Source organism: Maylandia zebra, linkage group LG12 (genome assembly GCF_041146795.1).
Source record: "Maylandia zebra isolate NMK-2024a linkage group LG12, Mzebra_GT3a, whole genome shotgun sequence".
NCBI lineage: Eukaryota > Metazoa > Chordata > Actinopteri > Cichliformes > Cichlidae > Maylandia > Maylandia zebra.
Genome location: NC_135178.1, coordinates 6,659,811 through 6,677,209, shown reverse-complemented (window position 1 = coordinate 6,677,209; position 17,399 = coordinate 6,659,811). Strand labels below are relative to the sequence as shown.

The following is a 17,399-nucleotide window of genomic DNA, read 5'->3' as shown; positions in this document are numbered from 1 at the left end:
GTCCATGAAAAGTCAAAGCTCTTTTGCCTCAGGCCATGAAAATGAAATATACTTTTATTTAATCACACAGACAAAAGCAAAAGGTAGAATGTCTGAAGGTCTCAAATAACTGAATAAAAAGCACAAGCTGTTTAAAGAGTCCTCTCCCTGCTTTGGGTTGCGAAAAGAGGCACAAACAAGAGAAAGGAAGAAAGCCTGCAGTGCTTCATCCATTTGTCAGATTGTTTGTTTGTCCCCGGCATATCTCCTTCTCTTTTATGGGATTTTATTTTATGTTTTTTTTTCTTTTTTCATTTTGGCCTTGGTTTATTCTAAGACTTTTGACTAAATGCCTTTCATTGACTAAACTGACCAAAGAGTCCTATTTTTGTGTCCTCTCTACAGCAGTCCATCAGACATATCTGACATATACTGTGATTTATTAAGCAGATTTCCCCCTTTCGGATTTTTCCAGTGCAACAAAACATAAAATAAGGATAAAAAAAAATCAGCAAACTCAGAAAAAATTGTGGTTTCTCACACGCCATCTGAAATGTCTGTTCTCCTCTGCCTCCACCTACAGCTCTTCTTACAGGCTCTTATTCCTCTGCCTCCATTTCCATTCAATGCTTTTAACAACTTTCTGATCACTCTTGCTGCCTGTGAATTCATAATTGACTTATATTGGTTAAATTAAAGCAATAGCAACGAGCGTGACCAATTGCCAGCTGTCCCGTTTAGGAAATATCATTGTAATTGTTACGCTTAAGCCTCCATTCATTATTATTATTATGAATCACAGGTGTATCATGTTGGTCTGTGAGAATGTGTTTAGGATTTTGAAGAAAATTTAAAAAACAATCTGCAAATTGTTTGTAGAGGCATGTGGGGATATCGATCAGGGGTCATGCTGTGAGTTATGTCTTTATGTGGCATTTGGCTCTTCAGGTTTCTACCATGCCAACTCCAGACAGCACTACGTGACAAATTTCAAGTGGATGACATTTGTGTTCAGACCAACAAAACAGGAAAAATTCAGTCTTAGTCAATCACACAAATATTTCTTATTCTGAAGTAAAAGTTATCTGTGGAGGCTGTGGTTCAGGTGGTAGAGTGACCCTTGAAGTGACCTTGGACAAGATAATAAACTCTGGGTTGCTCCTGGCACATACATTTGTGTGTGTTGACTGTTATTTAAAAAGTGTTTGGGTATAGATAAAATCACTATATGAATGTATGTGTGTGTGTGTTAATGGGTGAATGAGACTTCATTGTCACCACTCTTAACGCAGTCTCAAATCAGTGCCACATTTCCCATCCACATTAGCCTCACCATTTGTAAAACAGTTTGCATAATGAAAACGTATGATGTATTTTCTACTTTCAATGTAACGCTTTGCAATTTAATTTCATAGTTTAAACTAAAAATGTAAATTTTGGAACACATCAGACGTTCACACTAGTCTCTCAGGCAGAGAGATAATTGCTGTCTCGTACGTATCCCTCCCATTCCCGTAATGAGCAGCGAGAGCCAACGCATACAAACCGACGGTGTTCCTTAAAGGGGAGGTTACTGAGTATTCACATAACTTGACGCATGACGCAACACGCCTCCTTACACAACAGTAGCTGCCTGGCGCATTACAGATTTTCATTTTACCTAAGCTGATCTCCGCACACACCCATTGTTTCAGGAAATGTTTGGAAACCATCAATCACTTCTAGGAATATCATTTTTTGAAATAAACAACAGAGTTGTTTGCCGAACGACTTGAACATCTTGTTTCACTGGTACAACTGTTTCTGTGGAAAAACTATCTTGTATTTGGCAACACACAGAAAATTGAATTCCTTCGTACACCAGTTAATTTGCAGAAAGGTGAATTTTAAACAAAAAGTCACACCACAGCAAATTCGTGATAAAATATACTACACGGCATTATAAAGGCAGCAAACATCTGACACTAAAATCCTCGATTCAACAATAAAACTCACATATCACGGAGATGGAGGTCAATAAAATGTAACTACTGTGAGATTCATTAACTACTCTGAGTTGTTGGGTCTAAGATATAACATCTGTGCTGTGGTAATGTTTACTTTTGCCATCTGCGGTGCATCAAAAGTGTTTCATGATACAAAATCTGTTTTAATGAGATGAAATCGAGAAAAGTTTTTCCCAGAATAATGAGATTCATAAAGTTGTCTTAGGACACTGAGCGCATGGTATAGAGAGCCAGAGTTAGTTCTTTAGCAACAAAGCTCCGAAAGCTGACCAAGTTATGTAAGTAAACACTAAAACAGTATATATGCTCCTGATGCAAAACTGCTTCAGACACTCTCAAATGTATTTTCACAACAATTCACTTGTAGGCAAAAACTCAACAAGTGTTGCTAATGTGGTGATGGAAGACGGATGGTTGTTTGCGAACAATCTAAGGTGCAGAGGAGGAAGAGGAGGAGGAAGACAAGAGCAAAACAAAGGACAGTACTTCCAGATGTTCTTCTTCATTGAATGATAATGAGGCATGCAGGATAAAGAGCACAACCCTACTTCAGCATAATCAGGTTGCCCTGTGTTGTACTGAAACATCTGTGTACATTGCTTTTTATAAACTATATAGGGCATGTGGTGGTTACTTACTGCTTTTACTGCACTTACATTTGTTGCTTTCTTTGTGTAGGATTGAATGAGTGCCACTTGTGTAAGGAAGGTCTGAATTTTTAAGCATTTATTAGCCCCACACGTGGGAAATTTGTTGGGTGGACAGTGCGAAGTTACAAGCACTAAAAATTAAGGAAAACAGTGGAATAGAATAAGATAAAAAGAATAACATACTATGTAAAATAAAATGTACATACTATGTTTTGTTAGAAAAATTACACTTAGTGGTATTGCACATATGTGGATGTGTGTGTCTGTCTGTGCATGTGTGGTCATGTGCGAAGAAGATTTATATGTGAAATAGTTTTTGGTGCTGATCTGCACTGAGTAAGTGAAAAAAAGATGTGTTATGAAGTTTCGAACTGGGTTAATGTGAGTTAGATTTGCATGGTGATAGTTCTGTGTAAGATATTGTTCCATCATTTTAATGGAGACCACAGGAACTTCTTCCCTTCAGATATACTCTTGGAAGTTTTGATCTTATCATATATTTTGTTATTGTTGCTAGTGGTAACATTGTTTAAATATAGGAACCAGACTTACTGAGTTTTTGTCTGAGCAGTTTCAGAACAAAAGAATGTGAAAAGCAACATATTATTTCTGCTTATAACAGTACCTGCCCACACGTCTTTCCATTTGATCTATGCCCTTCAATCAAATCCCTCTGGTCACATACCGCCGTGACCAAACATAACTTTCGAAATCATTCTATAAATAGATGTTCACGTGATGCAAGGATCACTCAGAAGAGGGGGCCTTCGATGCTATCAAGTGTGGGCATACATACACCAATACTGTTTACAAGTCGTTTAATGAGAGAAATTTGGATTATAAGTGCCAGGATGTTCCAAGCATCTTTGAAAATGTGTGTTTTTTTTGTTTTGTTTCATTTGTTTCTTTTTTTTTATTTCCTTCCTTTTGTTTATTTCCTTTTGTTTATTTCCTTGTTTGAGTTGTTTATTATTGAGGTATTGGATAAAATTTGGAACCTGCCTGAAGTGAATTTTATACACTATTGTACCTTGTATAAAAATCACAATCTGCAAAGTATCAACAAACGGCTGAGAAATTGCGTTCCTATTGTTTGGTTCATATCTGAAACATCTCTGTACTGTAGAAATAGGCGGATGAATCCAAATATTGATAGCATCGATTAAAACGCTGGTTTTGGTAACAGATTAATACTAGGATTGATATGTTGTCTCTATCCTTTAAGTCAGAGGTGTCCAACTCCAGGCCTCAAGGCCCAGTGTCCTGCAGGTTTTAGATATCACCCTGGGTCAGCTCACCTAAATCAAATGATTAGTTCATTACCAGGCCTCAGGAGAACTTCAAGACATATTGAAGAGGTAATTTAGCCATTTAAAGAAGTTGTGTTGGATCAAGGACACACCTAAAACCTGCATTACACTGGCCCTTGAGGCCTGGAGTTGGACACCCCTGTTCTAAGTTCAGTGTGTAGCTCACTGAATTGTGTTTATTGCATTATTTTATGCAAATGAAAAAAATCCTCCTCCTCAAACATGCACCATAAAAAATGTCCTTTTTGAAAAAACCTTTTTGTGTTGACTGTCACATGTATTATATCTATAGCCTATAGCACATTTAAACAACGTTTAAATTCAAGTTTCAAAACACATGAAAGGCTGAATGGTGTCCTTTGTTGTGTTAAGTATTGTGGAAAGTAAAAAATCGTAGTGATTTAGCGGTCATTAAATTCTGTTATGAATTTGGAAACTGATGATGATTCATCATAACACACTGCCCTACCCAATATCGGCTGTCTTAAAAGTAACAGTATCAGTATTGATATTGGTATCTTTAATACTGGCCCTGTATTCACTTTGTATCACTTCGATACCAAATTTTGTAGTACCTCAGCACTGTTGTTCTGTAATTTTTTGGAGAAAAGTGATATCACCGCGACATCTCTGCAGCCAATCGGCGCCCTTCTTTCTCTCTGACGTCACCACACTACCAGGTCCAGGAAGCTGGAAGTTTCACTAGACTTTTTTTTTTTTGCACAACTCTGTTTTTAAAGACGAGTTTAACTTACGAATTTAAGACAAGTTAGCACTGTTGTGTGTTTGTTATTTAAGGGAGCTGTGTTTGTATTTAATTTCTCTGTAAGTCTGTAGAGTAGGAGGACGGGAAGGACGTAAATTCGCCACACATCCCTGACTAAAGATGTCAACCTCGAACCCTCTGGCTAATTACAGCACGGAACTCCACGATGACCAAGCAGATAAAGTGAGTACTGGCGTTCAACACTCCGCTAGTTATGTTTTGGTAGCTATCTCCAGTATGGTGACGTGACATTTGAACTTGATACGTCTCAGGGAGGACGTGAAACCGGGGTCAAACAGGTCGCTAGGCTGTTAGCATGTATTGTTTGCGTGTTATTACTTCTTCCTCTTTGGCCAAAAAATCTGCCGTTAACTTAATTAACCCCACTTCATTGCTCACACTAGAGGAGGTATGAGCAATGCATTGGGTAACAGGATTCAATAAAGCTTATTACGCACTCTATAGAGAAGGTAATGTCATATCAGGTTTCGTCAATGCAGTGTGTGTGTGTGTGTGTGTGTGTGTGTGTGTCCCTTTCTTACTCTCTGTATGGGGAAATCGTTAACGCCCTTTTCTTGGAAGAAACGGTAAAGTGTGGAAAACTTGTTCAGGGAAGTAAAAGCACAGTAATGTTAAAAACTTTAGTAGTTCCTGTCATTTGTGTCCCATTAAGCTCAGTGGGGATATACTTATAGCACCGTCCCATATCATCAATAAACCTGGGTTTTAACTGCTACGACTTGAATTTTATGTTCTTGATGGTTCATTTATAACAGGAAAAAGCCATCATTGCTGCAGAAAGCTCCAGATTTTATTTAAGAAATTTGCAGTGTGCCCAAAACAAAAGAAAACACTTAATAACAATAAAACAAACCCAGGGTGACACAGTGGAAAAGCGATTAGCACTGTTGCACCACAGCAAGAACACCCTGGGTCTGAGTCCCCCATCTGACTGGAGCCTTGTTGCTTGGATTCTGCATGTGTGTGTGGGTTCTCTTCAGATACCTCGGCTTGGCTCCAGCCCCCTGCAAACCTGATTTGGATAAGTGTAAGAAAATGGATTAATGGGAAAATAAAATCATCCACAATAGGAAGGTTACTTAATGACGTGGTATTTACAGCTTTCCCAAGGGATTGTCACAGCGGATGTGTGCAGAAGTTTGATTTGGTGCAGTTTTTATGCTGCGACCCTTCCTGATGCAACCCTTCTATTTATTCAGGCTTGGGACAGGTTACTTAATGACATGACACCATACAATACAAGTTTACAGTATTATTATATTGTCATTATACATAATATTTTCAAAAATATTTAAATTTGTAAAAGAAAATTCATTGCAGGAATTTTTGTTTTTATCATTATTGACACAGGCTTCAAGGCCAGCCCCTTAATTCGAACACGTTCTGTTTGATAAGTTAGTGACATGCTTTGGTGAAGGGACTGTGTTATGCTGTTAACACGGTAGAGTCTTCTGCACAACTTGTCCTTTTCACGATGCCCAGAGGCTCACAGTTAAAACACACGTCATCATTCGTGAAAACACAGGGATGATTAGCAACCCTAGTACAAACACTTCCTGTGACTGCTTCAAATTAAAAGCCTGCAAGTCACAGGACTGTAACATTTACATGATAGAGCCTTCTTTCTAGGCTAGCCCTTGCATACTAATAGATATAATCTGTACATTGCCTACGAGACTGTATGCGAAAGATGGGTGCTTAGTGATCAGCTTATGTAAGCAAGTTAAACTGTATGGGTGAAAATGCACATGCCTGATAATTACTATTAAATAATAGCGTAATAAAACTTGAATTTACTGCCATTTCAGACAGTGTAATTCCTTTTGTATTCCATTTTGAACAATCTTTTCATTGCTTTTTCATTTCATTACCTACGGTTTGACTTCTTATTCAGTGTTTCTGGTGGTAATCTTATGCAATTTGTCAAAATAGCCAAAACGAAATTACAGCAGTATTGCCCTTGGACCTTTTGAGCTGATTCTTTTTGATTAATGGCTGAATGGAACTCATTTGGCCTTTTGTTCTGTTGTTTTGCTTTTTTCTCCTATTGTTGCACTCCAGTCATTGCTGTCATTTAAACGGGGAATTGTATGAATTGATGATTTTGCTTGTTCATTGACGCTACCATTCATCTACGAAACCTTTAACAGCTTCTCTTGCTGTGAGGCTGTTTACTCACACTCAGCTTATAATTACAAAACGTGAATTGGTCTGTCAGATACTCCTGCTGAGGGGAACATTTAAAGAATCAGACCTCTTCTCTTTCTAAATTAAATTTTAAATGAATGAATGAAGTATAAATTCCCATCCCTTTAGACTTAATAATCCCCTAATAACAAAGTAAAAACCTGCTTTTAGAAATTATAGCAAGAAACTTACAATAAAGCTTTGTAGTAGCCCCCTATAGTGTCCAGCTGGTGTGTGTGTGTGTGTGTGTGTGTGTGTGTGTGTGTGTGTGTGTGTGTGTGTAATTTCAGGCTTTGGTAACATACTGTACAGTGTTTGTTTTTTCTTCTGAAGCATAAGCTTAGCATAGTCTGTCACTTTCCACAAAAGAAAACGGTACAAGGCGCCTGTGAAGAACACATACAGTTATATTGTGGAGGACGGGACAGTCACGATCATGGTTCAGAACTGTTCTAGGAGCAGATAATGAGTCCTGATAGCTCGTGACTCGTATGAGATGTGTAGCTCTCCTCTTGAGAAGGATAGGAAGCGCTGTCTACAAGAGGTTAAATGCTGCTGTAGCCCGGCCCAGCTGTCAAAGGGGAGGTAGTAGGATAGCAGGACTCCCAATGAGCAAGTTGCTGCTGCAGGGCGCCATAAACAGCCATTCACGCTCACATTCATCCCTACTGCCAGTTTAGAATCACTGGTTAACCTAACACATATGCCTTTTTTCACTTTCAAAGTAAGTAAAGACAATTTTCAAGATAATTTGCGCGTATTGAGGAGTTTAAAGAAGCGTCGATTTTATTATTCTTATAGTGTAGTCTTCCTGTGGTGTAGCAGTTGGAGAGAAAATTAAAGTTGACAGAGAAAACGGTTGATAAGATAAAGATTCTTGCATCTATCAAGATGATAGCGCTCCTCCTGGGTCCTAATCCAGTCAGTGTCAACAGTTCATACAGCTCCCTCATTCACAAGGGGTCGCCACAGCAGGCAGCTCCACGTATTTGATCTGGCAGATTTTTGCACCAGCTGCCCTTCCTGAGGCAACACCCCAGACATGGGAAAGCTCTGAATTACACCTGCTATTGATCCTCTCTTGAGGTCAATAAAGAGAGTTAAGGTTAGTGAAAGGCTAATGAAATACTCTCAATAGCAATTGCAAATAAGCGGTCAAAGAGGGTACCTCTGCCTCTACCAACGCTGAACAGGTTGGAATAGAGACTGGAGCTTTGGATAATGTTTCGCCCCTTGTCAAATCCCTTCAAAGTATAGAATAAATATCTCCATTTTACTCTATCAAAAGCTGTTTCCACGCTCCAGCAAAACTAATACCTGTGGGCCTGAAGAGTCCGAGAGGAGATGGATAATACTGAGAAAGACCCTCGCACTGAAAAAAGAAAATCTATTTTTAACAAAAGTGTCCTTTTTTTTTTTTTTTTTTTTTAATTAGGTATTGGAGAGATCTGGGTTACATGCAGTACATGCATTATACTTTATTAATAAGAGAAAATGCCATATTCATTGAGAAATTTGCTCTTTTAACTCACTGGAACAGAGACGCGTTATATAAGCCATGTGAAGAATCTGCAGGTGTATTTTTATGTACTATGTACTTATGTAATATCACTGTGTGTGTGTGTGTGTGTGTGTGTCTGTGTGTGGTATCAGCCTATTTTCCTGCCGAATCTTAGTCTCTTCCTTTCAGAAAGTGTAATTTCCACTTTCATAGTACTGATGTACAAGGACTACAACATTCAATCCATTGTGTTCCCTAGATACACGGTCCAACCCGAGGACCACGGTGACCTAGTACCAGAGTTGAGTTGTTGAAATGGGCTTATTTTCATTAATTTCTGTTATAGCTGTTTTTTCTCTCAAATCTTGAACAATACGTGAAATTTTTTGTTACCTTCTTGCTTTAGCCTTGCTCCAGACTGTTAAGTTTGCCTACAAAATCTTGTAAGGATTTTCAGAATAATTTTAATTTCTTTCTTTGTTGGGACGTCTTAGGCGGGGTGTCAAACATAAGACCTGGGGGGCAGAATTGGCCTGGTAAAGACTCCAGTGCGGCCCACTAGATGGTTTTGGAAAATTTGAAGGATTTTGGACTTTTAGCTGTTCTCATAATTTTCACTGTTTGTCCCACCCATAAAGACCTCCCCCGTGGACATTCATGCTACACGGAAGTAATAAAGTAATAGTAGAAACTGTTAAATGACAGGAAAGTTCCAGTTCTTTTAGAAGTCTTTTTTTTTTTTTTAATATGTCCACAGTAAAATAAATGAATACAACAGGACATTTTATGTGAATTAACAAAAACATTCTGCATTATAACTACAGGACAGTGTGGGCAAATTTCTTCCACTTTAAGCCCAGTATTAGTTCTGGTGACAGATTTCTTTCATTTAATGCAGCAGCAGTACTTAATCACGTAGAGAAACTGAGACATGTTGAAATTACACTTCTTTTTCTTATATTTTCCCATCTCATGGATTAAGTGAGTGTAAAGTTAAACTACACACTGACAGAAGGGGCCTTTCACTGGTCTGGCTCACTTCCATGCCCTCAGGTGTAGGATACCACAGTATGGACACAAGTTTGGTGCAAAAAGTAACATCTTCTATACAAAATGTATAGAAGTGAAGAACAAAGAGTCTAACAGTCACGTATTGAAGCAGCTGGAGCACACCTTGCGTTGGGAGTTTTAAATATCAAGCTACACAATGTCAACGTCTTCAGTTACCAGTTGGGGAAACTAGAAGAAGTCATTTGGCATTTATTTTTAACTTTAACATGATGATGCTGTTTACTCTGTGTTTCTATTTGAGTTTGTGTGGTTTTTTTTGGGTTTTTTTTTTTGGTTTTTTTTCAACACTTGAAAGGAAGCTACATGCTATTAAGCAATTATCCTTTTGAACCCTGCCAAGGACGACTGTAATGCATGTTATATTTTCTGATGCAGACTAATCTAGTACTTAGGAAATACTAACTTTGTTAATTAATTACTTATTTATTTATCTAGGTGGACAAATACCTTCACAACCTCCAGCTGTCAGATAAGACTTTGATGGACGTGTCACTACGATTTCGTCGAGAGATGGACAAAGGCCTGTGTAGAGACACCAACCCCACCGCTGCTGTCAAGATGCTGCCCACATTTGTGCGCTCCACTCCTGACGGAACAGGTAATACCCGTTTCACGTACAGGATAATGTTCATTAAGGCTGGGCTATATCATACCATTCACGGTAATACCGGTGTAATTTTGGGCAACGAGAGGAAAATGAAATATCGGGATAGAATATGGGTAAAACGCGCATGCGCAGTGCCTTTGTTTACATATGCACATGGCGGCGACACAGAATGAGAAGGCAAAAGTGGATCGTTGAATGAAACGGATGAACCAGAATTGGTTTGTGAAAATGCTGCAACTTCAGTGGTGTGGAACTGGTTTAGCTTTCGTCCGTCAAATACACAACAAAGCACTATTTTCGGTAGCGCATGCTAGCGGGCCATCATTATTACCGTGTTTTTTGGAAAATACGGCGCACTTAAAATCAATCCTTTGATTTTTCTGAAAATCGACAGTGCGCCTTATAATCCCGTGTGCCTTATGTATGAATTGTGGTTGTGTTTACTGACCTCGAAACTATTTTATGTACACGGCGCTCGAAAATCTGTCAAATGTTTTAGTGCGACTTTGCTAAGCTATGAAGCCGCACCGCTTGATGGGTTGTTGGAGCATTACGGCTATCGTAGGCAGGAGCCTTGCGGAGTGATGCGTACTGTGCTTCAACATAATATTACCGTGTTGTGTGTGTATAACCTCTTTTTAAGTTTTGTGGATATTATACATGGTTATGCTGAGGATATGTCGGCCAGTTTCCACTGGAAATGCCTTTTGGTTAAACTGTCAGCAAGGAATTTGCATTTGCACTGTTAAATTTTTATATAACTTTAATGCACATAAAAAACAGCTGCTTGTTTAAGTGAAAATACATTGATGGGGTTTTTTGCACTAATAAAGTTGTGGAGTTGTAAAGTGTTTTGTCTATTGTCAATTATATCGTCAGTTATATCGTTATCGCAAATTTTCAAATGTATATCGTGATAAATACTTTTGGTCATATCGCCCTGCTCTACTGTTCATATGAGACTGTAAAGAGTTGGTGTAAATGACGTGTCCAGTGAAAATGTGTTCCTTGAAAAAAGTGGATTTTGTCTTGAGGCAAGATGTTCTCATCTCAAACCAAAAACTATTTAGATAATTCATTCACACATAACATGTTCAAATTTATCCTATATATCCTCTTTACCATGAGAGTATCTACTACAAGGGTGAGGAGTGAGGAGTATATATATATATATATATATATATATATATATATATATATATATATATATAAATATAATATTGTGAGTGTTGTGCTGTATGTAACTCTGGGTTTATTCTTTTGTTGAAAAGAACAAGGACAATTCCTGGCCCTCGACCTTGGTGGATCAAACTTCCGAGTGCTTCTGGTCAAAGTCATGGGTAATGGCGAGCAAAAAGTGGAGATGGAAAGTCAGATTTACGACATTCCTGAACACATCATGAGAGGCAGCGGGTCTGAGGTAAGACGCGTTCCACATTATGGAAGGCTAATTTACGTTTTTTCTTTTACCGTGTGCTTTGCTATCGCTGAGGTTTACGAGCCATGTACGAAGAACGAAGCACGCACATTGACAGGAGAAATTGGCCTCATCAACCCAAAAATGACAATTAAATTATCATTAGTTTATTTGAAGTACATCTATACAGGCAAAAAGAAAAGACTGTCTTTTAGTTCTAATGAAATAAACTCTGATCCCTACAGTGTGCTAGAATGAGGTAAATACAACCTCAGATGAACAATTACACATGAGATTTTATACTGTGTCATTATTTATGCTCAAAGCCAAAATGCAGAAGCAGCATGTGCAAAACTACACACTCTGCATCATTCAGTAACTTATAGGACCACCAATTAATAACTTAAAATAATACTTTTCAGTCTCTCAAATTATTGTGGAGGAATTTAGGCCCACTCTTTGCAGGCGTTCATTTCTTAACCGCTCTCTTAAGGTTGAGGACTGGACTTTGACTGGGACACCTTGATTCTTTTCTCTTTCAGCTGTTCTCTTGTAGACATGCTGCTGTGTTTGGGATCACTGTTCTGTTGCAGAACCCAACCGTGACCAAGCTCTAGTAGTTAACAGATGACCTTATAGTTGACTTTAGAAAACTTTTGGATACAGAGGAGTTCATGGTTGATGCAATGGCCTTGACTTTGCAACTCTGCCAAATTAATGTTTGCTCACATGTTCTTTTCAGAGAGATGTTTCTCCTGGCAACCTTTCCAAGCAAGCCATATTTGTTCAGTCTTTTTCGAATAGTGCTGTCATGACCTTTAACATTGAACATGCTCACCGAATACTTTTGCAAGTTCCCCCACTTAAAATGACTAAATACTTTTTTGCCCCACTGTATATCACCACTAGGGATGGGTATTGAAAACTGGTTCTTGTTGAGAACTGGTTCCCACTGTTTCAATTCCTTGGAATTGTTTGCCATTTTTGCAAACGATTCCCTTATCGATTCCAGTCGCCCCGGATGACGTCACCACGTTGCGGAGCGTCATTTACCTGGCAGGAAACGCGGCGCCTAACGCTCAAAAGTTTGATTATACTTTACGAGAACAGCTGACAACAGGGCAACTTGCAATACTTGCAAAGTAGATATTTCATTTAAGGGAGAAAACACTACGAATATGCAAAAGCATTTGCTCACAAAACACGCGATGACCTTAAATGAATGTCGTGTTTTTAATTCCGCTCGACTCGTGAATCTCAACCCAACAGCAGCGGTAACGTTTGCACGTCCTCTCCCGTTAATGCGGCAGGTAAATAATCAACTAACAGTGCATATTATGTTAGCGCGATCTGCCTTATTACAAAACCTGCCATTACTGTGCATTTAGGTGACCATGATGAGAGAGACAGACAGAGTCTGGCTGGCTCAGATGCTGGCAGTTCTCACTGCAGTCTACCGGTAGCGTCTCCTTTCAGGCCAGGATAGACGAATGTCACCGAGCAGTAAGTTTGTGGTCAAAGGCTTGCACCCATTTGCCACAGCAGAAAAAAACAAAAACAACGCTTGGACAGTGCTAGCACGGGGCGCCTACACAAACGCAAAGCAGGAGATCAAGCATAGCTGAATATGTTTCCAAACCAACTTCATTCTAAGCCAAAGCCATTTTTTCTTGTAAAACAAAGGGGTGCCTAGCAAAAAAGTTTGGGAACCACTGATGTAGCTCAACATGAAAACCAAAACAACACACTAATTAACAACCTCAGTGTCGCTCTTTTAAGACTGTTGAACTGAACTCAGTGCATGAAAGAGATCAAATGCTTGGTTTATAAATTTTAATAATATTGCAATAACAGTTAGGCATGTATAATTATCCTTTGTTTGCTTTAGAGTGACAAAAAAATCCTCGCGTTTTATTTTAATGTTGTGTAATTTTGCTTTGCATTTAACATCATACTACTGAGCATTAAAGGAGAGCATTACTGCAAACCAATCAAATGTGCTTATTTAATTGTTTCTCCATAAAAGCAGAAGTTTTGAGAATTTTCTGCTGTGGAGGAACCAGGTGTGTGTTAACACAGGGCCACAATCTTCCCAGGAGTGGGTTTCCTAGCAGATTCATGCCACTGTTTATTAAGAGCTACATGCCAGACTCTGCAGGGCTCATTTAGCATGTTAAATGTTAAAGTTTGTGTCAGTACAGTTAGAAAAAGACTGAACAAGTATGACTTCTTTGGAAAGATTATCAGTAGAAAAGCTCTTCTGTTTAAAACAAACATGGAGCAATAAAACATATTTACTCATGTGTGTTCGCACAAAACTGTAGATAAATCATAAATAAACCTGGTGTTTATAAATATACTTGTACCTGGATTTGTTTGTACTTTATGATTAAATTTAAAAGTGCCTCTAACTATGTGTACAAACAAATGAATGGATGTGTTTTTCTTTAGGAAATTTGAACAAAAGTCTTTAAAATGATGCAGACTGCAGGCAACAAACACAAAGCTGTTGTATTAGAATGAGTTTAACATGGTTGCAAGAGCAAAATTGGATGTTGCTCACTTGTCAAAATCTCACAGTGGTTTTGCGTGTTAAGCCATTTTTTGTGCAGATTAAGAACTTTTCCATGCAGGTATTTGTAAATGCGTAGCAATGTCCTTTGGTCCGATGAAAACAAAAAAGGAGAAGTTCTGCCATAATACACAGTGCCACGTTTGGCAAAAACCAGACACATCAGCAATAACACCATTATACCACCGTCAAGCATTGGGCTTGATGTGGGCTTGTTTTGCAGCAACAGGACCTGGGCACTTTCCAGTCATTGAGTTAGCCATGAACTCCTCCGTATACCAAAGTATTCAAGAGTCAAAAGTGAGGCCATCTGTCTGACAGCTAAAGCTCGGCTGAAACTTGCAGCAGGACAATGATCCCACAAACAGCTGGAAATTTCCAACAAAATGCCTGAAAAAGAGTCAAGGTTTTGAAATGGACCAAACTGTAGTCTTGAGCTGTGCATAAAGGAATGCCAATGTAAAGTAGAGTGGGACGAAATTCCTCCACAAAAATGTTGATAAAGTCACACAGGAAACTATTACTTCAGCTTATTGCTCCTACTTGTGCTTCTACAAGCTACTTAATTCAAGGTGTTGAACTGTAAAGTCCTTTGAAAGCTTTCTTTATTGCATGCCTGAGTTGAGATGTTGTTTACAATTGCCATAGCAAAGATGTGATGAAGTGATGTATAGTGATGTTAGTAGGATTTAAACGGCTTCAGGACTCGTAATAATGTATCACATGGTTCGTTACACCAGCAGCATTGCTAGTTGGATGAACAATGCACACATGTATGGAAAATTAAAGATGCAATTTTTTATCTTGCAGTTAATAAGAAAATTGACCTTTCTTCTCTTGTAGTTTTTTGACCACATAGCTGCTTGTCTGGCTAACTATCTGGACAAGATGGGCATGAAGGACAAAAAGCTTCCTCTGGGCTTCACCTTCTCGTTTCCCTGCCAGCAGACTAAGTTGGATGAGGTGAGTGATTTAAAAGTTCTGCCCTCAAATCACAGATTTGGATGGATTTCAATAAAGATTCAATTCAGTTAATTTCTTTCTTGTATTTCTGTTTAAGTAGAACTCTTTTTTTTCTGTGTTTAGATATATAAAGAGTTGAAATTGTTTAAAATAAATTAATGATAAAATAACACAATTACTGTTACCATTTCAAGTTTGGCATTTTAGTTGTTTCTGAATGAGTCAGATTTTTGTTTTTGACCTCTTCAGAAGTTCAAACTGCTACCATACTTTATATCTAAAGTATGGTAGCAGATATATTAATGGATTAATGGATTGCATTTATTAGAGATGGACCGATCCAATATTACGTATCGTATCGGTCCGATACTGACGTAAATTACTGGATCGGATATCGGAGAGAAATAAAAAATGTAATCAATCCATTAAATATCAAAAAAGCACCTCACAAAACTTGCAACACGGCGTAACTCGGCTCATAACCGTAGCACATCTGAGCAGTGTGGTCACGTGATAGAGCGGCTGTGTGTATTTGTAGCCTCCCTACCAAACCAGCATTTCATCTCCGAGGAAGTTATCCCACAGAGAAGTAAAGCAAGTGTGTAAGTTCATCTCTGAATGTTTGTAAAGCATTCCCACGTTAAGCTAAACAACCGATATATGGAGCGAGTGCCTCTTCTTGCTGCTACTTCAATCGTGAAACTGATTAATGATCAGCTGATCGGCTTTTCTGTCGGAGTCCGTCTCTCTTGTTTGTTTTTGGCCCACTTCGCTCCAGAAAGAGGAAACCAGTGGCTGAACAACAGCAGCACGCTTAACCTTGATAAGCTGTTGTTAGGATTTATTTAATATTACTTTCTACTCGAGGATCTTTTTCTATGTAGCTGACTGCTGGTAACTGTGCAGGGGCGGATCTAGCAAAGTGTAGCCAGGGGGGCCGACAGGCCATGAACAGGGAAAAGGGGGCACAGAAACATACTTTTCTTTCTTATTCTCATTTAAAATGTCTAGCTTTTAATAAATAATTATCTGAATCTTACACCCAAAGTTTTAATTTGATGTAAAATATATAGAAGTCCATTACTGTATATAGTAACTGTTAAGTCTAATATACCCTAGTAAGCTATAGTACTTTTTCCTTTGGGAAGGTACCATCTGTGCAGTCTGCAATTCTGTTGAAGAAAGATGTTGAATCTATTTAATTATTCTTGAAAAATAATTGATTTCTGTGCATTTTTTTTTCTTTCACACTGCATCAAATTAAAGTTGATTACGTCGATTAAGCATCATGAGGTGGGTTCCCCTTTTTTTTTTTTTTTTTTTTTTTTGCTGGGAGTTTTAAAACCCTATTGGTTAGGTTGCTTAATATTTCTGCTAAGTACTCTTTAAAATACCAGAATAGGGAGGATGGTGTAGGTTTAAGTTTATTAGATTGATCAGTTTTGCTGAACTATGAAATATTTTGGGTGCAGTGTATTTTTTGCATACACGTATAACAGAATAGCTTTAGTGTTTTTGTTTTGTTTTTTTTAACTTGAGTATTAACTTATACAAAAAGCAGCAAGATATAAAAAAAAAGTTTTAAATGATTAAAAAACACACTATATCGGATTCATATCGGTATCGGCAGATATCCAAATTTATGATATCGGTATCGGACATAAAAAAGTGGTATCGTGCCAAATCTAGCATTTATATAGCGCTTTTCTAGGCACCCAAAGTGCTTTACAATTCCACTATTCATTCACTCTCACATTCACACACTGGTGGAGGCAAGCTACAGTTTTAGCCACACCTGGGGCAGACTGACAGAAGCGAGGCTGCCATATTGCGCCATCGGCCCCTCTGGCCACAACGACCAGAGAGCAGGGGGTTCGAACCGGCAACCTTCCGGTTACAGAACTTCCCAATCCCCTGAGCCACGGTCACCCCTAGATATCTCCTTTAAAGTGTTGCCTTTCCAGATCTGTGGCTCCTATCTGTAGCAGGGAGATATCTGGTTTTTAGAAACGTCTTGTCTGTACGCTTGGTTGGTCATCTGATAACCTTTCTTGTCTGGACGAAGAAGGGGATGCGGAGAGCAGCATTGCTCTGCTGTTGCATGAACTGGGCCTTTATTTTTTGTTCTTTCAGGGTATTGAAAATAGCGTGAAGTTTCTCTAATGGTCCTCTGCTGTCAGCTTTTACTTGCAGCAGTCAGTGAGGGCTTCATCACACTGCTGTTTTTCTTGGGTTATTACGTTGGCATTCTTTCTAACTCTTCTTTTCCTGTGCAAAAAGTGATGCGGTCCAGTCTGTGAGTATCTGGACACTTGCTCTTTGTGTTCTTGTTGATTTATTTCTTTATTT

At 38.5% G+C, this 17,399-nt stretch overlaps 1 protein-coding gene across 2 annotated transcripts in view; it reads left to right on the top strand.

Moving 5' to 3' along the window:
- Positions 1-4,599: 4,599 nt before the first annotated feature.
- The window catches only part of hk2 (hexokinase 2), a 43,169-nt gene continuing 30,369 nt past the window's right edge, over positions 4,600-17,399 (top strand). Inside the window, exons 1-5 of one of the 2 annotated variants that reach the window (XM_076890621.1) lie at positions 4,600-4,894; positions 9,927-10,089; positions 11,370-11,518; positions 14,931-15,050; positions 16,317-16,343. In XM_076890621.1, the coding sequence (XP_076746736.1) occupies positions 4,832-4,894; positions 9,927-10,089; positions 11,370-11,518; positions 14,931-15,050; positions 16,317-16,343 (522 nt within the window). In that variant the 5' untranslated portion in view covers positions 4,600-4,831. The remainder of the gene's footprint in view (positions 4,895-9,926; positions 10,090-11,369; positions 11,519-14,930; positions 15,051-16,316; positions 16,344-17,399) is intronic. The other variant, XM_024804461.2, reaches the window with a different exon arrangement.